At 40.0% G+C, this 24,989-nt stretch overlaps 1 protein-coding gene across 1 annotated transcript in view; it reads right to left on the bottom strand.

The window, feature by feature from the left end:
• DPY19L1 (dpy-19 like C-mannosyltransferase 1) overlaps positions 1–24,668 on the bottom strand; it is a 123,489-nt gene extending 98,821 nt beyond the window's left edge. The window contains exons 1-4 of the mRNA XM_025381067.1: positions 24,297–24,668; positions 5,421–5,445; positions 4,732–4,819; positions 645–782 (exon numbers count right to left, since the gene is read on the bottom strand). Of these exons, the coding sequence (XP_025236852.1) occupies positions 645–782; positions 4,732–4,819; positions 5,421–5,445; positions 24,297–24,594 (549 nt within the window). The 5' untranslated portion in view covers positions 24,595–24,668. The remainder of the gene's footprint in view (positions 1–644; positions 783–4,731; positions 4,820–5,420; positions 5,446–24,296) is intronic.
• Between the last annotated feature and the right edge of the window lie 321 nt (positions 24,669–24,989).

The following is a 24,989-nucleotide window of genomic DNA, read 5'->3' as shown; positions in this document are numbered from 1 at the left end:
ATGAGGATAAGGAAGAAAACATTTAACAAATGACATGTAAAAGTAACAGAGCTCCCTTAGCATAAACCCTACAAGCACACCAAATCTAGTTTTTGTATTTTTTAAACAATGCAATCACAACAACAGTTCCCCACAGAATTAAAGCCTTCTCCTCAAAATCAGTAATGATCTTTTTTACATATTTCTCCACAAGATACATATTTTCTTCACGTTTTTCTTTGTTTGTTTGTTTGTTTTTTGAGACAGTCTCGCTCTGTCGCCCAGGCTGGAGTGCAGTGGCCGAATCTTGGCTCACTGCAAGCTCCGCCTCCCGGGTTTATGCCATTCTCCTGCCTCAGTCTCCCACGTAGCTGGGACTACAGGCACCTACCACCTCGCCTGACTAGTTTTTTTGTATTTTTAGTAGAGACGGGGTTTCACCGTGTTAGCCAGGATGGTCTCGATCTCCTGACCTCGTGATCCGCCCGTCTCAGCCTCCCAAAGTGCTGGGATTACAGGCTTGAGCCACCGTGCCTGGCCCATATTTTCTTTTAAAAAATTAAATACAATTTAATATATTGACTAATATCTTAGATTTAAAATCAGCATTTAATACAAAAAAGTTTTACAAAAGTGAAAAGTCACAATTGGAAAAAGTGCCTTACCTCAGGGTAAAGATTGAATCTTTTTAACGTATTAATAACAAGAGGGTATTCAGTCAGTTTATCATTCATAATCATCCATACTCCATTCAAAAATGAGGGTGCTTCCACAATAGTCTTGAAATAGGAATAATACAGTCCCTGAAATAAGGATAAGCTCAGTTAAAATAACAATTATGATGCCTCTTCTAAGTAAATACACTGTTTTCGAAAAACAAAGCAATTAAGCAATTAACAGCTATTAATACAATGAATTTCACAGGTTTCTGATCACTGATAAATCCTAAAGTTGTGAAAAAACTATGTATTTTCACATAAACATTTCTTAGTTGAAATAACTGAATGCAAAATAGCTTCAAAAAGTTTCAGCATTTACAAAATAATACAACTCAGCATACTTCAACTTAGAAAATCCTATTACCCATACCAATATAACTGTTAGAAAATGCTATCTTACGAATAGAGTGAGTGGTTTATTATGGAATTAAAATTTATCACGAACCAAGAAATCTCAAGCCAAAAATGTTCCTCTAACTGCTTATTTTAATCCCCAAATGACACTATCAGTCATTTTTCCTCTGGATTTACATGCAAAAATGCAAATATGTTGAGAAGGTTATACACTGATGTATTATTACATATGAATTTCACTCAGGTGCCACCTAATTTTACAGATTATTTTCCCTCCTATCAAGTCAGCATAAGGTAAGAACCCTGTGGGACTGGGGATGAGGGTGGGGAGTGGTCCTATTTTGAAGAAAAGAGATAGTTTTTTAGCTTGGCACACTACTTTGGAAAGATAGCAAGAGTGGAATAATACGTGAGACAAAAAAACAAGAAAATACTAGAAGCCTAACGGGGAGTGTACGTGGCAGTATGAGGGAAGACAGAGAAACACAAGATAAATCTACATCTTGTATTTGCATCTTCAGTTTTGCCTGGAGCTGCTCTGGTAGCTGCCAAAGTTTAAACTGGGTTTAAGACTCATAAATACAAAAGTGATATGCGTACCCAGAAATTTATTGAAAAAGAAAAAAATGGTGTTGATACTCCGATGTATTAGCTCTAATATCACTATTTTAAAAATTATGTTTCCTTGTGTACTGATTTGGATAGTGTCCCCTAAAATTTCATGTCCACCAGACCCTGTGGAGGTGATCTTATTTGGAAATAGGATTCTTGCAGACGTGATCAAGTTAAGATGCGGTCATACTGGATTAAGGTGGACTCTAAACCCAACACAACTGGTAAATCTAAATAAAGAGGAATATTTGGCCTCAAAGCTACAGGCACACAGGGGAAAAGGCCGTGTAAAGATGGATCAGAGATTGGGGTGAGGCATCAGCATGCCAAGGAATTCCAAGGATGGCCAGCAACCACCAGAGGCTGACAAGAGGCAAGGAAGGACTCTCCCCTCCAGCCTTCGGAGACAAGAGGCTCGTCAACACCTTAACGTCCCACTGCTAGTCTTTGGAACTGTGAGAAAATACATTTCTGCTGTTTTAAGCCACCTAGCTTGTTGTACTTCTTTATGACAGCCCTAGGAAACTATATCTTCCTTCTTTTGTAGGTTTGATTTTGGAAACATATGCTTAATTATAAAACAAAAATGTAAAACTACCTGAATATCAAAATAAAAATGAAAGAAAGGAATGAACTATTTATCAACTTGGGAGAAGATTTCAATTAACAGTAAGATATTGTAATTTTACTGTATATCCCTAGTGGACTATATCCTAAGGTTAAAATGGAGCCCAGGATTTCGGCAGGACTGGTTTCACAAGTTACAGGTCACAAAGACCCTACTGATAATACAGGATGCGGTAAAGAAGCCGGCCAAAACCTGCCAAAACCAAGATGGCAACTAAAGTGACTGCTAGTCATCCTTATTGCTCATTATAATACATTAGCATACTAAAGGAAACTCCCACCAGCAGCATGACAGTTTACATATGCCATAGCAACCTCTGGAAGTTACCCTCTGTGGTCTGAAAGAGGGAGGAACCCTCAGTTCCAGGAATTCCCCTCCTTGTTCTCAGAAAACTCATGAATAATCCACCTCTTGTTTAGCATATGATGAAGAAACAACCTTAAAAACAATCAACCAGCAGCCCTCACAGCTGCTCTGCCTGTGGAGTAGCCACCCTTTCATCCCTTTACTTTCTTAAGATAAACTCATTTTCACTTTACTCTGTTGGCGCATTCTTGAATTCCTTCCTGCCCAAAGCCAAGAACCCACATGGCCTCCTGGGCTGAGACCCAGTTCTGGGGGTTGCTCTGTGCAGAACCGAACTGCAAGAAAATCTTAAACTCTTTTCAGTAATCATATTTTTAATGATACCTTTGGTACTTTTATTCCTAACAAATCAATAATTTGAAACCAAGATTCTCAAACTAAAAAGATTAATATCAAATAAGTAAAAAAACTAATCTTCTTTCCATTTAAAAAATTAATACAAATTCTTGATTTATTTTCTCTTTAAAAAAATTTTTGTAGCCTAATTCTGTTCAGTAAAAAGGCCAAAATACAATGGCCAATCTAGTAGCAATGAGCATCTGCCACTGACAGGAATGGTGGCTCATTGGAAAACTGGCTAATGCTAGGTCTGAGAAGAAAATGTCTTGTAGTACCTGAAAGTAAGGAACCTATGGATACTAGTGAGGTCACATCAAGGGCAAACAGGGAGAGCTGCAAGGGCTTTACTAGCTAAGGACAAGAAGGTTTACAAAATATGTTAAAATCCATCATGTCATAATGATACTCCAAAAGAAGGTACTCCATTGATCACTACTAGAAGATGGTAGGGAAGCTACTTATTTTTCTGAAAACTGGTAAATGAAAAGAAAGAATAAAGCATTTTCTTGTCTTTCCTCTATGAAATATACCTCAGAGAGAAATCAAAAGGTATTGTGCGAAAGTTCTTAATAGAAGAATTATAGCTAATAAGTGCAGGAAAAAAAATGATAGGCTAGGTATCACAGTTGAAAAGGATAATGAAATAACTAACCTAGGCTGATGGCTAGGCTATAGGAGGAATCAGCATCACAATACCTAAAGCCAGTGATCAATCTCAACATCACAGAAAGCGAGACAACCAGATACGATGTGCCTCTTGGCCTGACACAATAGAAGTATACAGCATCATCTAGGAAGTATTCCTGCCAGAAAATAAGTCAAATCTTCTGATCCATAAATGTTCAGGAAACTTGGGATACAGGAACATAATTGAAGAATGTGGATTATTGTGGGTATAGGACAAATCACCTGGATTTCTCAACAAACAAATGGCAGGAAAACAAAACAAAAACAGGTAAAGGAATTCACATACTAAAAGACTTAAGATACACATCAACTAAATGCAATCTGTAGGCACTGTTTGGATCCTATTCAAACACATCAACTGTTTTTCTTTCTTTCTTTTTTTTTTTTAAGTGCCAAACAGGGCATTTAAATACTGATTTCTATTTGATGATATTAAGGATGTTGTTAAATGTTTTCCAGTTATGTCTTGTGCCATGGTTTTGTGCCATAGTTAAAACAAAGTCTTATCTTTAGAGACACTTATGCACTTAAGAAAGTATGAAAGCATGAAATGATATAATGTCTGGGATTTCCTTTAAAAAGAGATAGTTGGCTCACACCTGTAATTCCAGCACCTTGGGAGGCCGAGGCAGGCAGATCACAAGGTCAGGAGATCGAGACCATCCGGGCTAACATGATGAAACCCCATCTCTACTAAAATGGTGGCAGGTGCCTGTAGTCCCAGCTACTAGGGAGGCTAAGGCGAGAGAATGGCGTGAACCTGGGAGGTGCAGCTTGCAGTGAGCCGAGATGGCGCCACTGTACTCCAGCCTAGGCGACAGAGTGAGACTCTGTCTAAAAAAAAAATTAATAAATAAAAATTAAAAGTAAAAAAAGACGTAGTGAGTGGGGGTGTAGATGAAGGAAAACCGGCTGTGGCTGTCAGCTGTAGAAGCTGGAGCATCCACTCTTTCTACTTTGGAACATCTTGAAATTTTCCATAATAAAAAATCTGAAATGTTTTTAAATTCCTAAAGTACTATGATGAAATGCCAAATAAAAACTAACCATTTCAGTGCGAAAAGCCATCTCCCTTTCCAATGTTGAGAGGTGAGAAAAATGACGGTCATTTTCAAAGAGGTGTGTTATATGGCTCCTGGAAAAACAAAACAAAGCAACAGTGTTAAAACTTACACTGTAAGTATTATTTTTTAAACTAAGCTAAAAGCAAAAATAAAAGCATCAACTAACTTGCAGATTATTTTGTAATAAAACTCAAATACAATAGTATCTATATTTGTTTTCCACTCAGTATGTATTGCATTTATACTAAAATTTCCCTCTATAAAAAAATCAAATTAGATTTTAAAATTAAAATGAACTGGAATATTTTCAGTCAAGTACAATAAAAGTATAGATTAAACTGTAAATGTCATTGGGTTACCATTTTAGAAACATCTAATGAAATTTATATTTCTATCTAGAAGATTAAAAAATTAATCTTTCTCTCACCATGAACATATTAATATTGAGTGGAGTCTCAAATACAGCCTCTTTAATAATGAATCTCTTTTTTATTAAACAATTATATTATTCTGACCCTGATTTATCAATTAAACTAGTTTTTCAGACTATTGTGTTACATGTAATATATATTCATACTGATCATGCTGAAATTATTCCTTTAAATGTATGGGAAATAGCTTTAGTAAGTTATAAACATCTGCATAAAATACCATAGGAGAAAAAAATCTTACCAGTGCAACACTGCTGCAAAAGCAGCTGCAAGAAAAAAGAAATTTAAATTAGAATTTTAGCATAAACATGTTCATCTTACAGAAAAGCCATTTCAAAGATAAGCATTTCAAATACTGAAATGTGTAAAAAAGAATACTGGCTCTTCAAGAAAAGCCCCAGGGCTACGTTTAAAATTGTGATTGACTGGCTCATAAGGGAATTAAGCATACAGTCACCATTTTCATTCACTCACTCATTCAACAAAATATATGAGGGCCTAATATCAGCTAATAGACAGAAACCATTAGATGGAAACTATCGCTAACAGAACTGAGAGAGGAATGGAATCAACAGGTAAAGATAACTCAGAATAAAGAAATATGGTGGCTTAGGGATACAGGATTGGGGGTGGGAGAAAAAAGGGAACTACCACTTCTGATATACTGCTGCAATGCCTGAAATTTTATGACAAATCTTACCTGTGTTTTTAAACCAATTTAAAATGAATTGAGTAAAGGAGAAAAAAAGAAGAAAAGGTAAGAGAGAGATAACAAGCTAGTAATAAAAATCAGTCTCATATGAGAATCAATACCTTGCTATCTGTCCAAGTAGAAAGAACATACTAAGATGAACCTGGAAGACACAATTAAATTTTCTTACATCACAAGATACAGCTGATGGCAGGCTTCTGATTAAATAAGTCTTAACTAAGGAATCAAACTATGAAAATACTCTTAGAAATGAAACCCAAGCCAGGTACAGTGGCACATGCCTGTCGTATCCATTACTGGGGAAGCAGAGGCAGCATCATCTCTTGAGCCCCGGATTTCAAGGCTGCAGCAGTGTGCTATGACTGTGACTGTTAACAGCCACTGCGCTCTAGCCTGGGCAACATAGTGAGACTCTGTTTCTCAAAAAAAAAAGAAAGAGAAAAAGAAGAAGTAGGAGAAAGAAGGAGGAGGAAGAGAAGGAGGAAGAGGAAAGAAGGAAGAAGAGAGGTGGAAGGAAGAATAAGGAGGAAGAGAAAGAAAGAAAAATGAAAACCAAATAGATCAGATCTTATTGTTTTATTCTTAAAGTTAGTTATATTTTTTCATTTAAAAATCCATTTTGCCTTGGAAACACAAATAGTTACTTCTAGATAATTGAAGTTACAAATATCTAACTTAGTTTGCCATTTGACTTTTTTAAATAAGATATATTCATCTTTTGAAATTTTAAATTTTTTTTCTTATTAACGAATCTACCATTTGTTCCTTATAGTTTCTGTCTTTAAAAATTTCATCTGCCAGGCTCATGACTATAATCCCAGCTACTCAGCTGGAGGAAGTAGGGGGAACAGCTGAGGACAGGAGTTTAAATCAAGGCTGGGTAACACAGCAAGAGCCGGTCTTTACAAAGCACGCAACTATCGTCCCAGCTACTCAGGAAGGCTGAGCCGGGAGGATCACTTGAGCCCAAGAGGTTGAGGTTGCACGCTAGCCTGGATGACACAACAAGACACTGTCTCTAAGGAAAAAAAAATCATCCTAACATAATAAAATTTGGTCTTTATTTTCACAATGATTCAACTATCCTTTTCTGAATAAATTATTTTTCTCCTATTGAACGTAAATGCAACCTTTATCATACTGAAGACTTGCCATGCTTATACTTTGGTAAACCCTCTGAGGTTATAATTGGATTTTCACTTACAAAATTAATTAATAATTAATTTTACATGTTTACAATATAGAGCCTTCAGATCCATAAATGTGGTGTGCGTATATATATGTTGGATATATAGGTATGTGTATATATACAACATATACCTTCAATTGTTCAAATTGTTTTTCGATAGTACTTGAGAAAAATTCTACAGATATTGTTAACATATTCATTTCTTATGAAATTTCTCCTGTGAGTTTAACATTTTTTTCTGCTAATATTCATAAAATGTTTTTTATTATACATTACTGGATATTGTTAAGGTATTTATTTTTGAAGAGTATTTATTTTGCAATGTATTTATTTTTAGTTCATTTACTAAACTGTTAATTCATATAGTTTTTAAAACTTATCTTCAATTCTCCATTTTATTTTGTTTCTGAGGAGTCTTGCTCTGTCACCCAGGCTGGAGTGCAGCGGTGTGATCTTGGCTCACTGCAACCTCCTCCTCCTGGTTTCAAGCAATTCTCCTGTCTTAGCCTCCTGAGTAGCTGGGATTACAGGTACATGCCACCACGCCTGGCTAATTTTTGTATTTTCGGTAGAGACAGGGTTTCGTCATGTTGGCCAGGCTTGTCTCACAGGTGATCCGCCTGCCTCGGCCTCCCAAAGTGCTGGGATTATAGGTGTTAGCCACCACACCCGGCCCTAATTCTTCATTTTAAACAATACTATTTAAATATAATAATTTTGTTCCTGTTTTATAATTTCACTATTAGTTTCTTCTTCCTATTTGACAAAAATAAACTTTTAGAATATTACTGAACAATTCTGGTAAATGGGGGCACTCTTGGTGTTGGTGGTAGAGTGGTGAGCATAGCTGCCTTCCAAAGGGGGCATTCTTGACTTCTGCTGACATTAACAGTAATGCATTTCCTATTATGCCATTAAGTTGGCCTTTGACCTTCACAATTCTGGAGTGCTAACTAGGATCTGTCAAGGTCATCATCCCTCTATGTCCTTAAAATACCTCGCTTTCTCAGAATAAGGATGGGAGGTGAGAGAGGTCTCTGGTGCCTTTTAGACAATACACAAGGACAACACTTGGAGTTCCTGACATTCTTTCACAGTCTCCAGGGTCCATTCATCATCTGCCCAATGTTTTGAATTCCTTTTTGCATTTCAACTTAGTAATAATAACGATGAAAACAACGGAGCTAACACTTGAATGCTTATTACACACCCAACACTTTATAAGTACTTTACTTGTACTAGCCAAATAAATCCTCACAACTACCTTATGTCATATGTACAAATATTTCCACAGTATGCAGACTAGTTGAGACACAGAGTAGCTGAGTAACTTGCATAAGAATGCACACCAAGTAAACCCAGAAAAGGAGGCTGGACTCGGGAACTCTGACCTGCACTGCATGGCTGTTGTAGAAAGAGGATGGAACAGATGAAACAAAAGCCTAGGTCTACTTACCCTAAAGTATTCCTACTCTCCCCTCCTTTTTTTTTTTTTAATCTTAAATATAAAAGAAAAAAATGCTGCAATTCATCTGTTGACATAGGAAGTATATTTTATAGAGGCTATTAATTTTGTATAAAATTTGGAGATATATTTTACTTAAAAATTGAAATACATTATACATATGTATGTCATTTGAACATGAAAGTCCCAGTAAAGCTAATACTGAGTTGTGAGCATGTAATTGAAGAATAAAAATGGAAAATGACAAAAACTTCTGAAGGCACCCCTTAAGAGCTTTTCTTGCCTTCTTGCCTACAGAAAATAATATTTTAAATTATTTTCTCTAAGTTTATTCCAGTGATTATCGACATTTTTGAGAGTCTAACAAAAATTGGGAACCCACTTTTTTTCCACTTAAACACATACTCCATTTTTTGGCATTCTAAGGAACCAAGACAAATACGGCATTTTAAAAAATCAGAACATAAAATATATTTTTTAAAAATCCAAACCTATTCTGTTAAGAAAAAGGTGCTCAAGGAAAGAAGGTTTGCTATGTAATCTAATTCAAAAAATCGCAATCCTTATGGCTGAGAATTTTGTAAGGTTCATGATTTTGCTGGAAGCACAGAAATTACCTACAATCTAAAGTTAAATTAGACTCTCCAGGATGCTACATTAACTCTTTCTGATTAAAGAAAATTTCCACCAGACTATATGACACATTGTATCAATTTTCAGTCTTATGGGATTTGAGAGGACTCTACTGAAGATTATTCGTCTCATGTTAATTACACTCTTGTTTATAATCCTTTGGGTATTTACCCAGTAATGGGATGGCTGGGTCATATGGTACATCTAGTTCTAGATCCTTGAGGAATCGCCATACTGTTTTCCATAATGGTTGAACTAGTTTACAATCCCACCAACAGTGTAAAGACACACGCACACGTATGTTTATTGCAGCACTATTCACAATAGCAAAGACTTGGAATCAACCCAAACGTCCATCAGTGACAGACTGGATTAAGAAAATGTGGCACATATACACCATGGAATACTATGCAGCCATAAAAAAGGATGAGTTTGTGTCCTTGGTAGGGACATGGATGCAGCTGGAAACCATCATTCTTAGCAAACTATCACAAGAACAGAAAACCAAACACCGCATGTTCTCACTCATAGGTGGGAACTGAACAATGAGATCACTTGGACTCGGGAAGGGGAACATCACACACCGGGGCCTATCATGGGGAGGGGGGAGGGGGGAGGGATTGCATTGGGAGTTATACCTGATGTAAATGACGAGTTGATGGGTGCTGTCGAGTTGATGGGTGCAGCCCAGCAACATGGCACAAGTATACATATGTAACAAACCTGCACGTTATGCACATGTACCCTAGAACTTAAAGTATAATAATAATAAAAAAATAAAAAAATAAAAACAAAAAATTACACTCTTGTTTAAACAAAACAGATTGTAACTCCCTGAGGGCAGAAACAATGTTTACCAAACTTTACTACAGTACTTATTAGCACAAAGCTGAGCATGCTCAAGTGTTTGCTGAATTAATACATAAAGCTTGATATAATTAAGGGGAGGAATGAAATAATCCAAAATCATGTCCTAATAACCTCAATTGAATATATTTTGATAGATACACACACACATGTGTCATCCTTTTTCACCAATGGAGCAACCATTTATTTTGTGCAGATTAGATACCCGGTCTATAGGCAGCCAGCTCCCTCCCCTCTTGCAGTGGGAGGAAAGGATGAAGACATTGAACAGACAATCCTCCAAGTCCCCAAACCTCATTCCATCTCCCACCAGCACCCGGGCCCCCGCCTGCTCTTACCTCCTCCCTCTTCCAATTACCCCAAGCCGGGGCCCTTCCTAGACACTGTCGTGAGGGTCACCAGGAAGTAGCAATGCTGTGATCTGTAATTTTAAGATTCCCCAGTTGAGTCTAAGGCAAGCTAAAGTTTGAGACTCACTGTCCTTTCTCTCTCTCCTCCCCAAGGTTTGAGGGCACCATGAGGCCAGGGTGGGCTTCTCCTCGTGCTGCTCTGTAACTTGCAGTCTGCTCTCCCACAACCGCAGCAACCAAGGTATGTTCCTGACCACAAATCAACGTTCCCATCCAGAAGTTAAAAAAAATACTTTTTATCCTCTTACACGTGTACTTCATAAATACTATTTGTCTTAAAATTCACAAAGCACCTTCACAAAAAACTTGATTTTCACAATAACCTTGTGAGTATTTATTAGCATTTTACAAATGAAAGAGTGGGCTTCTAAGAGGCTATTCCCCGCAAGGCACATAGCTGGTAAGTGGCTAGAGATCACTGAACCCAGGTGTCCTAATCCTCAGCCTGAGCTCCTTCCACCATGACAGAGCTGCCTCCTTCCCTATGCTGGGCATTTAATGACCTTGTCTTGTAACAATATTTATATGAATAAATGTATTCTCTTTTTTTTTTTTTTTTTTTTTGGTTGGAGTCTCGCTCTGTCTCCCAGGCTGGAGCGCAGTGGCGCAATCTCGGCTCACTGCAAGCTCCACCTCCCAGGTTCACACCATTCTCCTGCTTCAGCCTCCTGAGTAGCTGGGACTACAGGCGCTTGCCACCATGCCTGGCTAATTTTTTTTAGTAGAGACGGGGTTTCACCGTGTTAGCCAGGACGGTCTCGATCTCCTGACCTTGTGATCCACCCGCCTCGGCCTCCCAAGATGCTGGAATTACAGGTGTGAGCCACTGCGCCAGGCCGAAGAAATGTATTCTAAGTCCAAAATGATATGCATTATCCTGTCGAATAAGTGAAAACTTAAAAATTCAACCTATTCCTAAATTGAGGTTCATCTGTACCTAAAGCATGCTAAAGACTTTTGGCATTACTAACCCTCAAGTGAAAAATGGCATAAAAAGAAGTTAAGGACACTCCTTAAATCTATCTGGATAAAGTTTTCAAATCAAGCTTGACAAGTTCTATTTCCAATCCCTTCCTACATTACTAGCCACTTCTCACTGTTATAAGGGTTCGTTTTGAGTTTCAAAGTTTTTTTCCAGAAGTTGAAGTCATCAGTGTTGGTTTCCCTACCCCACAAATACAATCCATCCTAGGGGTTGAAGTCAATTTCGAAACATACAGCTCTAAGCATCACATCCCCTTGCTTGAAAAGCCCCATGACTTCCCATTACACATATGTAGCCTACACTGGCCTATTTCCAGTCAATCCCACCACACACCCTTCATTCTAGATGCACTGGACAACAATCCCCTAAAACCCCAAGTGCTTTAATGATTCTGTGCTGTTGTTCCTGCCTTAAAAATCTGTAATTTGTCCTTCAGAATCAAAAGAATTCAAATGTAGCATTTTGTACTGCTTGTCTAGCTATCCTAGCTATAATACCACTATTACGGCACCTCAATAGCTAGTTACACACACGTCAGTTTCCTCTGCTAGAATGCAACGGCCTCAAGGCTGAGTGTGTGTGTGTAATTCATCTTTACACTACTTAGTATCACGCCTGGCACCTCGCTGAGTTAAACGGTTAAATTACTATTACCTACAACCATATAAATTATAGAATGCACTCAATTAAACAAAAACCTTAACACATAAAGATACTTTCTCAACAATCCAAATTATTTGAAGCATTCCCATTACATGAAGGTAAATATCTATTTTTATATATACAATACAGTTATAGTACCTGGAATCAAAGCCCAGTTTCTGTATAGTGAACAAATGAAAAGATATTCTTTAGGATCCAGCTTGAGAAAGAGAAAGCAGTCACAGATCCCACAAGCTCAGTTTCTTCTTCTTTCTAGTGCCTAGATTTTTGTGTGGATTACTTTGCATAGCTTCAAAGTCAACAACTATCTAAATACCTATTAGATGCACAACACATTTTCCTAAGAACCCAGAACATTAAAGAAACATTAGCCCATATCTTTGCCCTTAAATATAAAATCTTCAAGAGATAAGATTTAGGTACATAAAATAATGAGAGAACACATTAAGCACTCAAGCAGATGGCACAAAGTCTAAGAACTATAAGAAACCTGAGAAGGCAGATCAGTAATGACCTTAGGGCATGGTTTATTAAGATGGTTAAAAAGATGGGGTCAGGGTGGGGGTGGCAGCCTCAAGACATGGATATAACTTAGGTGTGGATTTATGGCAAACAGCCAGAAAAGACAAATACAATACAGTCAGATATTGGACTTGGATAAAAGAATTCCCGCCACTAATAATGATGATATAGAATATGAATGACGACGACAATAATGTGCTAATATTTACTAAGGGTCCACTCATTATATACACAGTCTGTCAGGCTTTCAGCACTCCACGAACAGCAGGAGCCAGACTTTCCCAACTAGTAGGCCTGGAAGTGCCAAGAATAAGAAAGCCAGAGTCCCTGGGGCCAGTAACCTCCTGCCTGGCTTCGAAGATACCATCTATTTACCCCACTGTGCCACACAAATATTACCATTTTCTTTGCATGCTATTATGTGGAAGGTTGAGAAGCAGTGACATTGGTCAACAGAGAAACCAAGCAAGTTTCAGAGACAACATCATAATGCAGCAATAGAGAGCCACAGTGGTCCAAACCCTGGTATTGCATTAGAATCATCAGTGGCACTAAAGATAAGAGGTGTTTGAGTATAAATCCAGGGCCCCTAAATCTGCACTCCAGGGTTTTTTTGTTTTTATAGTCACAAGTGATTCTGACATACAGTCAAGGTTGATTATCATTGGTACAGAGAATGACTGGGGCAAAATCTAGGTAGTTCCTCACAAAATGTAATGTGAAAATCAGCTTCTTGCTACTCTCAGTGTCCTGGAAACCAGTAGTAATGGTATCACCTGGGAGTAGCTGGAAATGCAGAGTCTCAGGTCCCATTCCAGACCTCCTGACTCCCAATCCACATTTTAACAAGGCTCCCAATCCACATTTTAACAAGATGCCTGAGGTGATTCACAGACACTTTAAAGAGCAGTGTCAACACTGAAAACACACTGGAATCACCCCTGACAACACACTGGAATCACCCGGGAGCTTTCCACATTACTATGTCTGGCATGGCGGGGTGGTGATTGTGCAGCCAAGGCAGAGAACACCGACCTAGGAGTAGTGTGTTAAGCCTGCATTTCTGGGCCCCCACTCTCAGAGATCCTGATTCAATAGATCTCACTTGGGGCTTGGACATCTACATTTTAAACAAATTCTTGGGTGACTTTATACAGTCCAAATTTTGAGAAGCAGTGTCATTATGTCAGAAGGTCCAATGAGAAGAATATAGTAACAATCTAGGAGTAAAATGACCTGGAGACTAGTGATGAAATGGGCTTTATAAGGAAAAGGGAAATGTATTAGTAAATTCAAAAGATACACTGAGGGAGAAGTTGGCAAAACGTGATAGCTGAAAATACTGATTAAGAAAGGGAAAGAATTCAAATTCCTTTACTTTCCTGGTAAGAAAGTCTCCTTAAGAAGAACTATTCCTTAGGTTTTAGATGACTTTCAAGTTATTCAGCTTCTCAGAGTCTCATTTTCACCAAGTATAAAAGTAAGGGGCTAGTCGGGCACGGTGGCTCATGCCTGTAATCCCAGCATTTTGGGAGGCCAAGGCAGGTGGATACCTGAGGTCAGGAGTTCAAGACAGCCTGGCCAACAAGATGAAACCCCGTCTCTACTAAAAATACAAAAAAATTAGCTGGGCGTGGTAGCAGGCACCTGTAATCCCAGCTACTCAATACTCAGGAAGCTGAGGCAGGAGAATAGCTTGAATTCAGGAGGCGGAGGTTGCAGTGAGCCGAGATTGTGCCATTGCACTCCAGCCTGGGCAACAAGAGCAAAACTCTGTCTCGGAAAAAAAAAAGAGGGGTTTCTCTTTGGTTGTCTCCATCCCTAGCACTTAACGACCTTGAGTAGCTACCTACAGCTATTATCACTAACACACTGGACTCTGTACTCTCCCAGGTGGACTGTATAGCTATTTTCTGACAATTTTCTGTTTTCTTTTTATTTTCCTGCTCCCCAAACTACAAAGTCTTGGTAGGTTTGGCAGTTTCAATTTGTTTTCTATTTTGAATAGGAAAAGAAAGAATGTACTCTATTAATATAGATATTGAGTTTCAAAGTGAGAAGAAAGATTGCTTTTAAAATTCAGTCATGAAGGCCGGGCTCCATGGCTCACGCCTGTAATCCCAGCACTTTGGGAGGCCGAGGCGGGTAGATCACCTGATGTCAGGGGTTAGAAACCATCCTGGCCAACATGGTGAAACCCTGTCTCTACTAAAAACAAAACAAAACAAAACAAAAAAAACAAAACAAAAAAAACAAATTAGTCGGGCATGGTGGCACATGTCTGTAATCCCAGCCACTTGGGAGGCTGAGGCAAGAGAATCGCTTGAACTTGGGAGGCAGAGGTTGCAGTGAGCCAAAATCGCACCATTGCACTCCAGCCTGGGCAACAAGAGCAAAACTCCGTCTCAAAAAATAAATAAAAATACAATTCAATCATGATTTGAAAAAACTACTGCTCCTAGTAAGATCTAGAAATCAGTGCTCTACATGATGATCATTTTAAGGACAACTTTAGTTAATCAGAATCTCCTCCATGTATTTTGCATTAAGCAAAACTGTGCTTTCCAACAGTTAAGAAAAAATTAGAAAACTTAATTACAATGAAAATGTCTAACATCTGTTTGTCAGTTGCAGTTGAGAGAGCCCTTTCACATATTAAGCAAAAATGATCCAGGGGTGCCTTTGAGGCAGATACGGGTCACATTTTCCCATGAGGCTCAGGGGCACATGACTGGGATGCAGCAAGGCCTGGAGGAGAACTGGGTTTCTCTGACTCCAAACTCAGGCTTGAAAACGTTAAGCACATTCAACGAAGAGGGTGCACTGGCACACAGGAGGAAATGCCTTAGAAATCACAAAAGCATCAAGGACAAAACCGTTTATTTTAAAGTGAATACAGTATATGAAAACAGGAGAGCATGGAAAGTATATATCACCATCCCAAAGCAGAATATAATTAGGCTTCTAAACAGAGAAATACACTAAGTAAACATTCACATATTTAAATATTTGTATATGTACAGATATTAAAGTAGGCAATACTTAATACAACAACTGCTCAACATAAGTGTTTTGAAGACAATAAATTCTAATTTCCCTTAAAAGTCTTATTCTCCCATAATATGAAAACAGATGTTACCAGAAAAGGGTCCTGATCCAGACTCCAAGACAGGGTTCTTAGATCTTGCACAAGAAAGAATTCTGGGCGAGTTCAAAGCAAGTTCATTCAGTAAAGGAATAAAGAATGACTACTCCCTAGACTGAAGAGCAGTTTGGGCTACTGAACCAAGGATACTTATAGTATCCTTATACTTACAGTTTTTGATTCTATGCTAAACAAGGGGTGAATTATTCATGAGTTTTCTGGAAAAGGGGTGGACAATTCCTGGAACTGAGGGTTCCTCCCCTTTTTAGATCATATAGCCTAACTTCCTGACATTGCCATGGCATTTGTAAACTGTCATGGGACTGGTGGGAGTGTCTTTTAGCATGCTCATGTAGTATAGTTAGCATATAATGAGCAGTGAGGACAAGAGGTCACTTTTGTCGCCATCTTGGTTTCTGTGGGTTTCAGCTGGCTTCTTTACCGCATACTGTTTTATCAGCAGGGTCTTTGTGACCTGTACCTTTTGCTGACCTCCCATCTTATCCTGTGACTTAGGATGCCTAACCTTCTGGTAATGCAGCCTGGTGGGTCTCAGCCTTATTTTACCCATCCTCCATTCGAAATGGAGTTGCTCTGATTCAAATGACACTGACACAAACGTTTCAAAATCAAACAGTAATCTACACAAGTAATTTTCATAAAGTAACTTTATCCTTATTTAAAAAATGCATTTTATTGTTTTAAGAACAAATAGCTAAATAAGATACACAACCAACATAATATGATCTGCTTCTGAGCATGCATATAGAAGCTGTAAAACTTTAGTAAACCTAATGGAAAAAGTGTAGAAGCTGCATCTCTCCACTAGAGTAAAAAGAGAACCACACACACGAACAACACACATCCAGGCCCATCATATTCAGCAAGAGATTTAACAAGTTCATTAACTGATAACCCATTCCAATGGTAAGACATGCATTCCCCTCAAATTGCAAGCTTCCCTTGTGTACCACAAATCTTGTTTATCTTTTAATTTAAGTGACTAAGAAAACTGTGACAGTTTTTACTATTTTACTGTGTTTGTTATGTCATTGCCAAACCAACTAAATGCAATAAAAATTTTCAGATTAAATAGTTTTCAAAAATAATCATGTAAAAAAAACCCCAGAGACTGACAGGCTGACCATAAAGATATAAAAGAGTGATTCCCCCAAATAACCAGAAGCCAAAGCAGTGCTCTTGCCAAAAGAGCTATAACGTCTTGGGACACATGAGGTCAACCTCCCACTAATGTGCCTTTGACAGATGCCTTAGACTTTAGATCTGAAACCTACAATTTACACAGATGTAATTAACAAAGCCAAGAGACCTCAACTTCAATCCCAAACTTCACCTGCTGAACTCAGTAATGAACTGGGCCATTCACCTGACCCTACTTTAGTTTTCTCACCAGGAAAGTTCTAAGAGGTAACCTTTAAGTTCTACATTTTTATAACATTCCCATGGATATGAAAGATGAGAAAAGAGTGAGAAATAAGGTCTCATTTTCAAAAAACAACAACTTTTTAAACTTAGTGGAAAACAATTACATAAGAACTTTATGATTAATATGAAAACCCGCAGAAAAAGATTCTGCTGTTGACAACTCCAGGACTGAAAAGCTATATTATAAAAAGTAGTACTTACTGTTAGGAAATAGGAAACGTATTTGCCCGAAGGGCATAGTAGTAGCACTTTGGGCAAATTTTAGTATTAAAACTATGGATAAAGTCTCACTCTTCTCAATTACAACAATCTTCCTAAACTAATAATTTGTCTAGATAACAAGTTTTCAAAAGTAACTGGTCAAGTGACTTAGAAACTGTGTTTACAATTAGTGCTACTGTAAACTAGTAGATAAAATCACACGCGTTCATGATCAGTAAAATAAACCACGCTAGAACTTCTGTAAGTGGTCTTGGTGACAGCTATGCTATTATGTTAACACTTGCTGCTATAATAAAGTTAAAATTACAAAATGCCATCCAAACATTCTTTAGGTGATAGTGATCGTGCTGAAAAACACACCTGACAATCAGCTACAAATACAGACAAACATGCCAGAAAAACAGAAACAGCTATTCATTTAAGAGCCCTCAGGACAAAAATAATAGTGAGAATGCTGAGAAAATAGAAAGCAGTATTAAAGCACAAAAACATGCTACAGTAGTTGTAGATTTATGTATTCTGAAAATAAATTATTCGCTTTTTAAATGTATTTATATTCAACGATTCTTGATTGAACTACGAAAGGTCCTCCATGCAGAACTGATATTCCCTGTGAAACAAGACTGCCCTTTATGAGATTAAACAACATCTGGACCTAGATACAGATGTAATTTTTACTAGCATTGATGACTAGTAGCCATTAGAACTAAATGGTTCTAATAGTAACTAAATAAAACTAGCAGCCTCTTCCCCTGGAAGAGTAATGTCCCAATGGTTTGGCTAAAGTGCAAGCTGATGCAAAAGAACTAGCAAAACAGGAATTTAGGATTAAACATATGAATAATAAAGCCTAAAGCTACCCCATTTCGAAGTATGTACACAGGTTTATGGTCTCTATGACAATGTAGATTTAGTCAGTCCTCTATATCTGTCAGTTCCCCATCTGTGGATTCAACCAACCTCAGATTGAAAATAGTAGGGGGCAAACATCTATCTGTACTGAACACACACAGATATTATTCCCTAAACAATACAGTATAACAAATATATACGTAACATTTACATTCTATTAGGTATTCTAAGTAATGTGGAGATGATTTAAAGTATCCAGGAGTATGTGTGTACATTATAGGCAAATACTATGCCATTTTATACTAGGGACTTGAGCATCTGCAGATTTTGATATCAGAGGGAGGTCCTTGAACCAATCCCTCAGGGATACAAAGGAACAACTGTGCCTCATTAGCATGAACTTTAAGAAACATTAATATACCTAACACACTCACTAAGAGAAATTAATACAGCCTAACAGGATAAGTATTTACAATGCAAAGCAGCCACTGTTCAAATATTAGCAACATCCAAATATCCATATGTACATAAAATTGTATGTGCTCTCAGTATTGATGCCCCATTATTGGCCAAAAATCAATCACAAATAGATAACATATGCTTATATTTATATAAACTAAACTCACCAAATTTGTTATTTGGATGCTAATGAGCATCACGTATTCAGACACCTTCTAACTGTATCTTTTAATAATAAAATATGTTTAGGTGATTATAAACATTCTTTAGAGTTAGCCAGAAGTCTATTTTAGAAAGAAAAAAAATGGCTATAAACATTAAAGAAATTCTTTAAAATCCCAAATTCCCACTGGCATGACCTCTGTGAATTAACATAAACACACTCTCACAGTTGGTGCTCAGTTGGGTCTACGTGTCTGTTTGACAGCAAGCACACCAAGATGGCCTGTGTCCCTGGGCCTCATACTTCCTTGGCTTTTCTTGGCCTTATGCCACCCCTAATATGCTCTTTCTACTTCTTGTTCCTGTATCTCTAAGTATGACCCTCTTTTCCTTCTTTTTCCTGGAGAAGGAAGAAACAAGAAAACTAACATTTATTGAGCACAAAATGTTAGGGTTTCTCAGAATTGGACTCTAAGGCTTCATTGCTTTTGCTGTACTGTCCCCCTAGAGGAGATGAAATATAGCATGAACTTAGGAAACACATTGCCTGGGTCAAATCCTGGCCCTTCTACATTCTAGGGGTGACCTTGGACAAGTTACTTAACATTTGTGTGCCTCAGATTGCCCCACGTGGTAAAACAAGCACAGTAATCATAGAGTCACGGTGAGGACTGAGTTAACAGTTAAATGAGTTAATCTAAAAGCACTTCGAATAAAGCCTGGCAAAGAGTAAGCCCCTATCAGTATAAGATGCTATTGTTCCCATAAGCATGGAAATAGAAGTTCAATGGGAATACGAATTCAATTCCCATTAATGTGAAAACCAATTTGCTGATGACTCCCTGTAGTATGTCTCCACTCAGACCTTTTTTCTTATATCCCACCACTGATTGGCATTTCTACTTGGACATCTCACAAATGTCCCAAAAATAACATGTCCAAGATGAAATTCTTGACCTTTTCCTTCAAACCTATCCCCTCATCCATACCCCTAGTCTTCAGTCTTCACTATCTTGGTGAATGCCACATTATTTACCCAATTAGAGAAGCCAAAAATGTACAAAGTATTCATAACTCTTACCTTTCCCTCAATCCAAGCCCAATTCATAAGTCCTATCATTTTCACCTCCAAAACACATCTCAAATTGACCAACTTCTCTCCATCTCCACAGCCACTGCCTTCATCCAGGCCAGCAACCCTCTTGCAAGGTCCCTGAACAGCCTCCTCATGGGTCTCTCTGCTTTTGTCCTTGTAATGCAATCACCCATTTCCCCAAGAGCAGATTTCTCAAAGTGAAAATTTAATCATGTCACTCTCCTGTTCAGCATTCCTCAATGGCTTCCTGTTGCACTGAGAATAAAACCCAAGCACCTTTTCAAGATCTGGCCCATGCCGATCTCACTTTGATGCACCTCTGCCCTCTCTTCTTTCAACATGCTAAGCTCTGTCCTACCTTTAGCACATGCTATTCACAATACTCTCTCTTCTTCTGTTCAGCTGACATCTTTTCTATCAGTCTCAGCTTTAAGGCTACCTCCCCAGAGGCCTTTCCTGATCCTACTTAAACTGGGTATTTCCTTTTTTTTTCCCTATCTCAGCTTGTTTCTTTCCTGCATTGCACTCACTATGTGCAATTATTTTCATTTATTTACCATCCCCCCTTCTAGTATGTAAGTTCCATGAAGGTAGGGGTGACAGAGTCTCATTCTACATTTTAGCCCCACCAACTAGCATCTAGCTTAGTAGACACTCAATGATATGGTATGATTGACTATGAATGAACTTACTGTGCTATTTTACATGTATTGTCTCATTTATTCTTTACCACAATCAGACAAAGCATTTATTATCCCCATTTTAAAGGACAAGCCAACTAAGGGTGAGAAATATTAAGGGAGTGTAGAACAGCTTGAATGCAGAAACAGGATTCAAATGCAGGCCAGTGTTGAAATGGCTATGCTGCTTCCACCACACCACATTGCTCCCCCCATCTACTCCCCAACAGCTAGATTCAACTCTCTGCGTCCACCCAGTTTCTGACCACTTCTGCCTCTAAGAAGTCACAAGTGTTTCCTATCATATGCACTTCAAGGCTCTCGTAAGCTGTGGAGAATAAAAGCAGTGGTCCTAAATGAAGCAATTTTGCCCCCCAGGGTATAATGGCCAATATCTGGAGACATTTTCGTTGTCACTACTGGGGAGGTACTAGTGGCACCTAGTAGGTGGAGGGCAAGGATGCTGCTAAAATCCTGCAGTGCACAGGACAGCCCCCACAACAAAAAAATTATCCCACCCAAAATGCCACAATGCTAAGGCTGAAAAGCCTTGCCAATAAAGAACCAGGTTAGAGCAGGGATACCCTTGCCACTGACCACAGGAACCAGGCGGGTAATGGGAATGAGTCAAACAGGACTGGTGCAAAGCGAGGAAAAGGTAGTTTTTATCATCCACTTTTTCCATACTCAGGTTCTTTTTTATTGTTTTGTAAATCATATCTCATGTTAGTCTTTCACCGCAGACATGCTTTGTTTGCATGTCTAATGGGTATATCTTTTACTAGCACAATTGTTTCCTGATGGAGCACTGGCATACATAAATAGATCAACAGACATACAGACTTATGCTTATATATACTGAGTTGCATTTTGGAAGTGTGAACAGGTTTAATATAAAATGTATTGTTACAATGTGGGCTGTGGTCAAAAAAGTTTGGGAAACATTGTCAAGGTTTTATTATGTAACAGCCGCCTCTGCATGAGGAAGCTATCCGGTTGAAACTTCTAAAAATAAACATGCCAAGAACCCCTCTTTACAAATGTTACCACTAAATAAGTAGCAAATAATGCCCCCAAATAAGAAAAACATATTTATTAAAACAGACTTTTCAACAATGCTTAACACTGCCCTACAGTGGAAAGACCATGTTGGTAGGCAGTGAGTTCCTCATCAGTGATTAGAACCTATGGAGGAAAGCCCCGGTCAGTTTCTAACTCTTAAAAACTTGTGTTTCTATCATGGAGCTTCAAGTTACAAAATTACTTTCTAAATAGAAATGAATCCATTTCTGTCTAGCTTAATATTTAGTTGTTATAATTGTTCTTTTTTTGATCAGTTACAAATGAACTCTTGATGAACAAAAGAATATGCAATGCAATGTGGAAAACCAAACAGCTATTTTAAAGTCCTATACTGAAATACTGTATAATGTCAGCTCAACTCACACGCATTCTGGGAGGCGGGAAGGAAACAGGAAATAAGGCAGCTTTCAAAAATGTCTAAACTCTGCTCCTCTCTGCAGGATCTGAGTGGTTTTTTGATGCTGTGGCAGGGCATAATCGTGGGGAAGAAACAGGTCTGACATCAGTCTATGAGGGTACAGAGCCAGAGAAAGAAGCAACCCAGGCCCAATCATTCAGCAGAATCATCTCTCAAGGTGCCCTGGGGCCTCATGCAGAGGGTTAACAAGAACAGTAAGTCTCTAGACCTACGTCTGTTCATCCAACTTCCATACATCTGATGGCCATGGTCCAGGGTACACCCAAGAATACGGTCTACCACATTCACTGTACTTCCTTTCAATGCTCAAAGGGGCAAGTCAAGCAACGTGCTATACTGTTACATTAATACAAAACTGTATTTAGGTATGGGAATTACTAAATTCAAAGATAAGTCATTCAAATATAAGTCATGCATCCATCCAAAGAAGATTCAAAGGAAATGCAATCAAAAAAGAAAATATGCAGAAAATAGCAATAAATATCATTATTCTAAGATTTGTTATTGTAACATCCCTGAAGAAGCAATGCCATTTTATATTTTACTACAAAGTGGTTAATGTTTATATTAGTCATTCAATAAAAATGCAACTCCATTCTGTCATCAGATCTCAAATCAGTGTCACACATTTGCTTTTATTACAACTACAATGTGTCAAGTGCTCTAAACACAAAGTATCTTCCCATGTATCACCCACCCCTTTTAGTTATGATCTTTAGCAGATCCCTGTGGAGTAAATTTGCCATGTGATAACCCCCCACTAGCAGAGAAGGAAAGACTCACAAAGGAACCTAAAACTCAAACCAAACTGAACCGCTGTGTACTAGATCTGAAGGCTCTGCCTCATCCACTGTATCATGCTGCCTCCCCAAGGTGAGCTTTTCTAACCTGCACACTAGCCAGCTTTTCAAGCTCGCTGAGGAAAGAAAAAAAAAAAAAAAAAAAGGGACGGGGGGGGGGGGAATGGGCTGGAAAAAAAAAAAAAAAAACTTAGTTTTTCTAGGCTTGAATCTGCAATGGAAAAAAAAGTACCCTAAGAACAACCTTCTTGAGCCCATTAAAACGTACACACAGAGATGACTGGCTTTTTATGACTGAGTGGCTTTTAGCTGTGGCTGTGATCTCAGGGGAAGCCAATTTGCTGTGTCCTATTCCTTGACTTACACGTCTGTACCCCAACTCCTGGATAAGGGAACTTTGAGTCACTAAGGGAATTTAAAAATATACTAAGGGATAAATCAACAGTAATTGAACATTTCAGTAGCCAAAAGCCCACTTAGGCATACAGAAAAAGCAATGTTAAAGCATTTCACTAGTTTACTTAGAAAAATTAGGCCTGTTATCCAAACTGCTATAATTTGCCTTATCGAAATGTCAACCAGGAAACAAAGGAAACCTGAAGTCAGTCCGAAACATATGCTTCAACTTCAACTTTTTTTTTTTTCCAGCACATCATTACACATCATCCATTTGGTGCATGCCAGAAGGAAGGGAGGAGAGCCCTCCTCACCAAAGGTTCCCAGGCCAGCAAGGAGGATTAAGGCTCGGGCGCCCCAAACACAACGCAATCTAGAAAGTGACGTGTCGAGGGGAATCACAAATAAAGTGCCACCGGCGGCGTTTGCGGCCAAGAAGAAAAAAGCACGCTAAAATTTAATTATAAGTTTAAGCAACTCCCTAGGACACGGAACGTGCGTTTGCTTTGAGCTCCACGGAATCGTTTCCAAGCCAAAGCAAACCATCCTGGCGGTCAGAGGCCGAGATAACGGGGAAGGCGGCCGGTCATGCCAATCAGCAGCGCCCAAGTCTCGTTAGCGCAGACCTGCCGCCCGCGGCCAGGCCGGGCAGCTGTTGATCCCCGGGCCATTCTTTTAGAGCCCAGGCAGAGCGCGGGTGGGAAACGTGCGAGGAGAGCTGAGCCGGGGAGTTGGGGGAAGGAGAAGGTAAGAACGTCCCACAGAAAAAGTCGGAGAGGGCTGCAAACTGGCTGGTCCGGCCGGCTGGGCTCTGCGCGGCGGAAGCGGGAGGAGAGGGGAAGGAAGGGGAGGGGAGGGGGCCCGCGTCTCAAAGTTCCGCGTCCCGGCGGCGCCCGCGCTCGGGCTGCTCACCTAACAGGAGCGTGGTCCAGGTCCGGCCGCGCCCCGCGCGCCGCAGGCCCAGAGCCCAGCGCAGCCCGGCGGCCAGGCGCCCACCGAGGCCGCCCCCGGCGGGCGGCGCGGCGGTCTCGGCGCGGGGCCCCTTCCTGCCCGCGGCGCCCTTGCGCCCTGGGGACGGCGGCGCGCGCTCGGGCCCGGGCTCCCCGGCGCCGACGTCCGGCGCCCCCCTCAGCGGCGACTGCGAGACGCGGGGCGGCTGGGGCGGCTTCGGAGCCGCCTCCCGGTGCTTGTTCCGCGCCTGCAGGACCATCTTGGCATAGTCGCGCCCGCTCGCTGCGCGCGGCCGGAGAACGGCGGGCTGGCTGGGCGGCTGGGCGCCGCTCACTCTCCAGCGGGCGGGCGGAGGGCGGGCCCGTCCCTCCCCGCGGGCCGGGAGGCGGGGAGATCGCGGAGGCCGGGCGGCTGTTGCCTGCCTAGCAGTACCGCCGGGAGGCGGCGCCGGACTCGCCAGCCCGCCGCCGTTGCCGCCGCTCCGGTTGTCACGGCGACCGTGGAACGCCGGGGGGCGGGGGCGGGGACACCCTGCGAGCGGCCGCGGCCCCGCCCCCGCCGCCCCTCTGCGCCGGACGCGCGCTCCAGGCCGGCCAGCGCGCACGCGCGGACTTCCGGCGCGGGAGGGGCCCGACCCCGCTGCAGCCAGGCGAC

This window comes from Theropithecus gelada, chromosome 3, assembly GCF_003255815.1.
Source record: "Theropithecus gelada isolate Dixy chromosome 3, Tgel_1.0, whole genome shotgun sequence".
Lineage (NCBI taxonomy): Eukaryota > Metazoa > Chordata > Mammalia > Primates > Cercopithecidae > Theropithecus > Theropithecus gelada.
The sequence above is the reverse complement of the archived record's forward strand: the minus strand, read 5'-3'. Positions and strand labels throughout refer to the sequence as shown.